Consider the following 7,744-nt stretch of genomic DNA (forward strand, 5'->3'; position numbering starts at 1 on the left):
AAGCTCAACGTCTTCGACACTCTGCCGATGAGCTTGAAGGGGGGTGATAACGGAGTTTCTAACTCCGTTCAAAACTGAAGAACCCGTTCAAGATTGAAGAGCTCCGTTCAAGACGAGTCAACAGCAACAAGTGACCAGGTATGAACCAATAGGATTAAATATAACAGATAGCCTAGTAAAATAAAGAACGTACCCCTATACTCGCTAGAGAAATAGTGAATAAGATGAAATATAGGTCGAACATAGATAGGATGAAATATAGTTGTTAGGATCAAAGATGGCCGTTAGGACAAATATAGTCGTTAGGATTAAAGATAGCTGTTTGGATCAACGGCCAGTATTGTTTTCATTATAATCGTTATAATTTGTTATAACGGCTATGATTAAATATAGAAACAACTACATAACGACTATTATGTTACAATATAAATACAAACACACTGTTTACAAACAACTTGATGGATTAACAAAGATCTTCTACTACATTGTGTCTCTTCTCTTCTTCCCCTCCTTCTCTACCCCTGTTCTTTTTGCTGCGCGAGAGATTCATTTCTCTTCACCGGATTCACTTGCGAACCCTAAGAGAAGGTGTCGTCACTGAGCAGACCCAAAAGTAGAAACAAAAAAAAAAACCGTAGGAACTTCATTTCCCATAGGCTACATCTTCATCTAAAGGAATCCTGCTCATGTATGCCGCGACCAGTGAGCCGTAATAGAGATGTCTTCCAACCTTCAGACCAACCGTGGATAGTGACAGCTGCTGATCCTTATACAGCACCAGCGGCTCTCCTTCCACGCTGACAGACAAAACTCCCGCACCCTTCAAAAATTTGTCGGTGAGGTCTCCGTACTTGGACGAGATGAGGGATATCTTCCTCACCACCGGGTACTGGAAAAGAGCCAATCCCTTGCTCATTCCCTGTGTCATGTAGCGGGGATCAGTTGCGGGCAACAGCGACAGAAGAGAATAGATGGGTATTTTACCGCGCAGAGTCCGATCCAGAAACGTCCATCGCCATCGTAGCGGATGTTGTCTGGAAGGCCAGGAAGGCCGTCAATGAAGAGATCAACGGTCCCTTTCTTCTCTCCGCGGATGTGGTACTTCTTGCACCTTCTCCTGCGGGTGAAAATGGGAGAACGAGAGTATAAGATGAGTGGTCTCTTGTTTCCTTTGAACGAGAAAACAGAGAAAGATGGAGGGGACAGCGAGAGAGAGAGAGAGATAGAGAGAGAGAGAGAGAGAGAGAGAGAGGGAGAGACAAGAGATAAGAGAACGAGGGAGACAAGAGATAAGAGAAAGAGGGAGAGAGAGAGAGAAAACAGAAACATGGAGGGGACAGAGAGAGAGAGAGAGAGGGAGACAAGAGAGAAGAGAAAGAGGGAGAGAGAGAGAGACGATAGAGAGGAAAGATATAGAGAGGAGACGGGGGGAGAGAGAGAAGAAAGATATAGAGAGGAGACAGAGGGGAGAGGGAGGGAGAGAGAGAAGAAAGATATAGAGAGGAGACAGAGATAGAGGAGGGAGAGAGAAGAAAAGTACAGAGAGGAGAGAAAGGGTGAGAGAGAGAGATAGACGGAGAGAGTGAGAGGAGAGATAGAGATAAAGAGGAGAGAGATAGATATAGAGGTAGAGATAGAGGTAAAGAGGAGAGATAGATAGATAGATTTAAAGGTAGAGATAGAGGTAAAGAGGAGAGAGAGATAGATATAGAGGTAGAGATAGAGGTAAAGAGGAGAGAGAAATAGATATAAAGGTAGGGATAGAGGTAAAGAGGAGAGAGAGATAGATATAAAGGTAGGGATAGAGGTAAAGAGGAGAGAGAGATAGATATAAAGGTAGGGATAGAGGTAAAGAGGAGAGAGAGATAGATATAGAGGTAGAGATAGAGATAAAGAGGAGAGAGATAGATATGGAGATAAAGAGGAGAGATAGATAGATATAGAGATAGGGATAGAGATAAATAGGTGAGAGATATTTTTAGAGAAAGAGATAGAAAGAAAGAGGAGAGAGATAGATATAGAGATAGAGACAACGCGGAGAGAGAGGTAGTTATAGGGATAGAGATAAAGAGGAAAGAGGTAAATATATTGATAGAGATAAAGAGGAGAAAGAGGTAGTTATAGAGATAAAAATAAAGAGGAAAGAGGAAGATATAGAGCTAGAGATAAAAAGGAGAGAGAGGTAGATATAGAGATAGAGATAAAGAGTTGAGAGGTAGATATAGAGAGAGTGATAGATATAAAGATAGAGATAGATATAAATAGGTGAGCGATATATATAGGGATAAATAGGAGAGAGAGAGAGATATAGAGATAGAGATAGAGATAATGAGGAGAGAGTTAGATATAGAGATAGAGAGGAGAGAGAGAGAGATAGAGATAGAGATAAAACGGGGACAGAGATAGAGAAAGAGAGTAACGATAGGGAGGGAGAGAGAGAGAGAGAGAGTTCTTTGGATAAACTTGCAAGATCGTCTCGCAGAAGACGACGGAGTTTTGATCCGGGGAGACGGCGACGCCGTTGGGGAAGTAGAGGCTGCTGAGGAGCACCTCTGTGCGAGAAGTGGCGGGATCGAAACTTATCAGACGCCCGTAGGGCCGGGCCTCCAAGGCAGCGACCTTGTACGTCGAGAAATCGTACTTGAAAGACGCATCAGTGAAGTAGACTGTGCCATCTGTGCCCACGTCCAAGCCGTCCGGCAGCCCAAAAGGAAGGTCGTCCGCCTCCGTCGCCAATCGACGGACCACCTTGTCCTTATCGACGCTTATCAGACCCTGTAATCACCATTCTCAGGATATCCCGGATAATAAATTATCAACACGATCGTCTCAGCCTATATCCAGATAGAAAATTTCGGATTGAACATTTCAATTCTTCAACGGGAGGTCGAAAGATTTAAGTTTGCAAAGACTTCAATGATGTTCTTTCCATAAAAGACCAGTAAGGGATCCGTTTTGTTCCCTGTTCCGTGGTCATGACGGATGCCTGATGACGATTGAATCACTTTCCGTTTGCCAGACATGAACTGAAGTAATTTTATGCAAGATTGTAAAAATATTACATCTCTTCAAATATTCACACGGAAACTGCGGAAGTCCCTGGGTGAAAGAAGGGATAGGCACAAGAGTGACGTACCTGGGTCACGGAAGCGACGAAGAGGGTCTTGTCCGGACCGAAACCGATCCCCGCTGGCCGTCCTTCGATGAACGCCCAATCCTCCACAGTCTGTTCCTGGGCGTTCAGATCGACCCGTCGTATCCACCCATCTTCGCAGCCCGTGTAAAGAAATCCAGAAGCGGCGTCATACGCTAAGTCCTCTGGTCCGATCAAGACCCCTTCGCCGATCTTCTCCGATATTTTGAGAATACCGCTACGGACAGTCGGCACGGTGACAGTCTTCTCGTTGTAGTCTGTCGGGTAGCTCGCCGGATCGAGCGCTTCCGAGCGATAAAGAGCGACCAGAACAGACACAGGGGCGACGACGAGCGTTGCGAGAACGAACCCAAGAATTATTATTCCCCTGCTGGTACTTGGATTCGCCATGGCTCAATTTGGCGGATGCGGTAAGAAAGAAGACGACGCGAACGATCTGGGCAGTATAAAGATGTGATTTCTCGCGGAACCGAGTGTGACGCCGTGGCGTGTAGGCCTACGCCACTGACGATGACAGCGTGAGCTAGATATTTTAAGTTGAGGTCAAAATTATTGAACTATTAGGAAACTCTGCCACTGGTTACAGTTACTGTTCGATAGTTCGTCTTCCAAAATGAGCCATGGCGTTATGTTTCTACCCAAGTCTTCCAAAATGAGCCATGGCGGAGTTGGACGCCGAGAAGGCGATAAATTTGAATAAGTGTCGGAACACAAGTTGCATCCATTTAAAGTTCCACACCCTCTGTAGATCCAAAAACTATGCCATGATTGGATATGGCATTTCACATCTCTGTATTACCATGCCTTGATGTGTGTTCCATTATTGTTGATCACCTAATGTATGACATGGTGTCCCTGTTAAGGAAGAAGAAGACAAAGACGAAGAAGAAGAGTGAACAACTCGGCAACCACGTCACCGACCAATAGGAATTTTAATTAAGATTAGCTTAGTAAGAATCTAACACGTATTCTATACTCGTCAAGAGAAATAGACGGATAGGATTAAATATAAGTTCAAACATAGACGGGTAGGATTCAATCTAGATAGGATCAAATATTAGATGTACAGGATTCAATCTAGACAGGATCAAACTTTGGACGGTCAGGATTCATCAAATCTGTTAACAAGTTAACGGTTAAGATAGAATCCGCTCCAGCCATTATAACAATTATAAGGGCTATGATTAAATCTTTTCTAGCCGTTATAACTATTATAACGGCTAGGATTAAAACATCTATTATATGGTACTATAAATATCAACCAATGTTCGGCAAATGATGTGTGGATTTCGAATGATCTAATACAACATCTTTCACTCTTATCTCTCCTTTTCCTCTCACTCTCTACTCCCTCTTCTCTCTATCTCTACTCTCGATCTTGAGCGACCAGAAGATCCAGGAATCTTCACAGTCCCAACTTCGCACATGCGATGCCAGTAGGATGGATGTTTACAATAATTGACATAGGCCCTACATGGCCAAAACCAAAGTCAATATGATTGCCATAGGCAGTGGAGAGGAATTAATAGGAGGAAAAACCCAGATAAATTCATTAAACCTTCAACATATCCATAAAATTATATTATAACGGAAAACTCCATTTCATTGTAACTCCAGTGTCAGAAAATCCTGAAAAAATACCAGAAAAACTGGAAAATCGTAAAACCACTCAAAAAGTGAATTTAACCAATTGAAGGTATGATCACATGTTGATGGACTCAATTTTGGAGTGTTAATTTGCCGTTGCTAATTGAGTTCATAAATCAAGTTTATAATAAATATGGTGAGATGTGAAGGAACTAATGCCTTGACTCTAAAAGTATATGGTAAGTGATGAAAGCCTATTGCGGTATTTTAATCCCGTTGTAAATGTAATGTGCATTAAACAAATAAAACTATTAATTATGTAAATCCACAGGGACTGGCCTTTAGAGTTGCAACTACTGATTGAGTTAGGTTATGAATAATAAGATGGTGGAATGAGTGTTTCGAGGATTTATGTATATAATAAGATAATATAAGGGATGAGTAGTAATAATAAAGAGAGTAAAATGGTAGGAGTCAAGAAATTAGAAAGTGGGAGAAAACTTTAAGATAGTAAGTAATAATAATTGATATTAGACGATATTAGGGGGAGTAAGAAATAAGGACATATAACATAAGATATTAGTTATATTACTTCTAGGGGTAGTATTTTCATATATATAACAAATAGTTAGGAAGTAGGGTGTTAAACTGAATTAGCAGATTATAATTACATATGAGGTTAAGGTACACAGTAGAAGAATTATGTTCCAATTTTAATGAAGAAATAACAGAAATGAGGTGAAGAGAAATATTAGTAAGTATGCTATGATTAGTAAGTTATATGAAGGGTAAAAGAGATCAATCTTGTGATTAGAGTGATATTAGATTTAGGGAAAAAGTGAATGAGGTGTAAGATAAGGAAGAAAATTGAAATGGAGGGAAGAATTAGTATATATAAGGGGAAGAAGGGGATTATTTATTGAGATATTATTTATATATATATATATATATATATATATATATATATATATGAAGAGTTTAAGCATAAGGGAGACAAGGACATAATATAATTTATTATTTTTAAATGATTTTAATTAATTAAATTGATAGAAAAATATCAAAAGAAGATAGAAGAATGAAGAAGATTGATTAATAACTAATTGTACGCATTAATCCATGGATAGTGAATATCATATAGTAACATATTGCTGTCTATATAGTTTAAGTATTTATATATTTATATAAATACATATATTAAAAGATAAAATCAGGAAGAAATAATGAAAATCGTGTAAAATGGCCAATGCCCAGAATGTATTCTATTGAATGCCCCAAAGAAGCCGATTCATGAGATATGATAAAATCAAATTCAACTCATAATAAAATCAAATTTTATCTAATCAAAGAAGTTCATAAACTATTTTGCAACTAGATTGAATCAAGATCATACCAGATCTGCCAGATTCGAAGATTAAGGGGGGGTGTTGATTGCCGCTGCCTAACATTGGTGTGCGCTTTCCCTCTCTCTTCTCCTCCATGTTGGTACAAATCTTAGTCCCATTGGTCTCTCTAGGGCGCTGTCCTAGGCAGTTGGAGCCATCAGGGAGGTATCACAGCTCTCCCTTTGCTCGATATGACGCTTTAAGGGTGATCCTTCATCGGAAGATGTGAAACTGGGGGCCTTTGAGGCCCTTTTAAGCCCTTTGGAGGGCCTCAAGTGGTTGCAGATGAGTTCTTTTGGCCACGAGGGTCCTCTTGGGGATGTAGGATCACCCCAGGCAGTCCCCTATTAAAAAAAAACCATTGTACTGCTGTCTGAGGCAATAAACAGGGGCAGAGATGGACGGATCTGCCCCTAGTTGTCCAATCTCCTTCATAGGAAGTCCGACAGCAGAGATTAAATTTCAGCCATGGACCCTGATGGCGCACGCCATCAAGGATCATCGACGACGTCATCTGCACCGCCCGCTACCGTCATCGAGAACCGGGTGAAGATGCTCAAAATATCGCATTTTGATTTTCGTCGTTTTCCTAGTCGTGTCTCATGTTTTCTTCATATTCGCCCTGTTTTCGTCGCCCTGCCACAAACCCATGTCCGTGTTTTTGTTGTCTTTGGGAAGGGGTCCTTAGCCATCTTGGACCCCCTTCCCTTGTGCTCCTTGTTTTCTTCTTCTTTTCTTTTTATTTTAGTTTTTCCCTTATTTTGTAATGAGGGGGGCCTATTATATAAGGCCCCCTTATGGACTCTATTTCCCCCCCCCCTTCTTGGCCCACTTAGGGGGGGCCCAATTTGACCTCTTCCCCTTTATACGGGAAGAGGGGGGCGCCCTAGGTTCTCAGACCAGGAATTTTCGTTGTTGAGTTGTAGAAACCGATTTCTTGGTCTCACCCCTTTTGAGAGAAAGGAACGAGGGGGGAGGAGAGGGAGGAGGCAACTCGCGTTGGGGAGGAACGTCTGAAAAAGGGAAGGGGTGAATTCCCTTACACACCCCCTCCTACGACCATCGGCAACCCTCCTTTGGAGAACCCGCGTCCGCTGATTGCCTGAGCACTGGGACGTCGTCGTTCCCCTATCATAGGACTGCGCGATCGACGCTTTATCGCATGAGGTGCACACAAGGATTTGACCTCCCAGAAGGCTCCCTCTCTGTCAGGTGTGCCTCGAGAGCCCTTACAGGATTGCCTACACCCACGAAAGTAAACGACGACCGCCAACGGACGCCTTGACGCAAAATCTTCAATGTGAACCTCTGGCGACTGGATCTGTTGGGAACGACGGGGTTGAGTTTCCCCTCGCGTCGATCTCGGATAGCATCACGCACGGATGCTTGGATCCTCCCGCTGATCTTAATTTGCGCTTGGTGGTCCTGCCGCCGAGCCAAATCGCCTAATCGACCTGGCAACTTCGCACAGGACTAATTGATCACCAACCTGATGGTTACGACCGCTCAGATTGGTCATCCCTTCACCAAGCTACAGATATGATGAAGCTGACCTAGTTGCAACTCTGTCATGCGCTGTTGCGCAGGCCAAATCGACTGCATAACACGGTGGTTCCAGCTG

The 7,744-nt window shown here is 42.5% G+C and overlaps 1 protein-coding gene across 1 annotated transcript; it reads right to left on the reverse strand.

Annotated features, from left to right (window-relative positions):
* Positions 1-400: 400 nt before the first annotated feature.
* On the reverse strand, positions 401-3,593 carry LOC144711822 (protein STRICTOSIDINE SYNTHASE-LIKE 5-like). Its single transcript, XM_078585904.1, has 4 exons — positions 3,137-3,593; positions 2,468-2,775; positions 985-1,117; positions 401-919 (listed from the first exon to the last, which is right to left on the reverse strand). The coding sequence occupies exons 1-4, from the start codon at positions 3,542-3,544 to the stop codon at positions 644-646; spliced, it is 1,125 nt and encodes a 374-aa protein (XP_078442030.1). The 5' UTR covers positions 3,545-3,593; the 3' UTR covers positions 401-643.
* Positions 3,594-7,744: the final 4,151 nt, after the last annotated feature.

Source organism: Wolffia australiana, chromosome 14, assembly GCF_029677425.1.
Source record: "Wolffia australiana isolate 7733 chromosome 14, ASM2967742v1".
NCBI classification, from domain to species: Eukaryota; Viridiplantae; Streptophyta; class Magnoliopsida; order Alismatales; family Araceae; genus Wolffia; species Wolffia australiana.

Excerpts from the sequence above, each read along its gene's own strand:
- LOC144711822 (XM_078585904.1), bottom strand. The coding sequence starts at position 3,544 with ATGGCGAATCCAAGTACCAGCAGGGGAATAATAATTCTTGGGTTCGTT. Across the intron at positions 2,776-3,136 it reads TCGTCGCTTCCGTGACCCAG|GGTCTGATAAGCGTCGATAA; the intron begins GTACGTCACTCT and ends TGGTGATTACAG. Across the intron at positions 1,118-2,467 it reads GTCTTCTGCGAGACGATCTT|GAGAAGGTGCAAGAAGTACC; the intron begins GCAAGTTTATCC and ends TTTCACCCGCAG.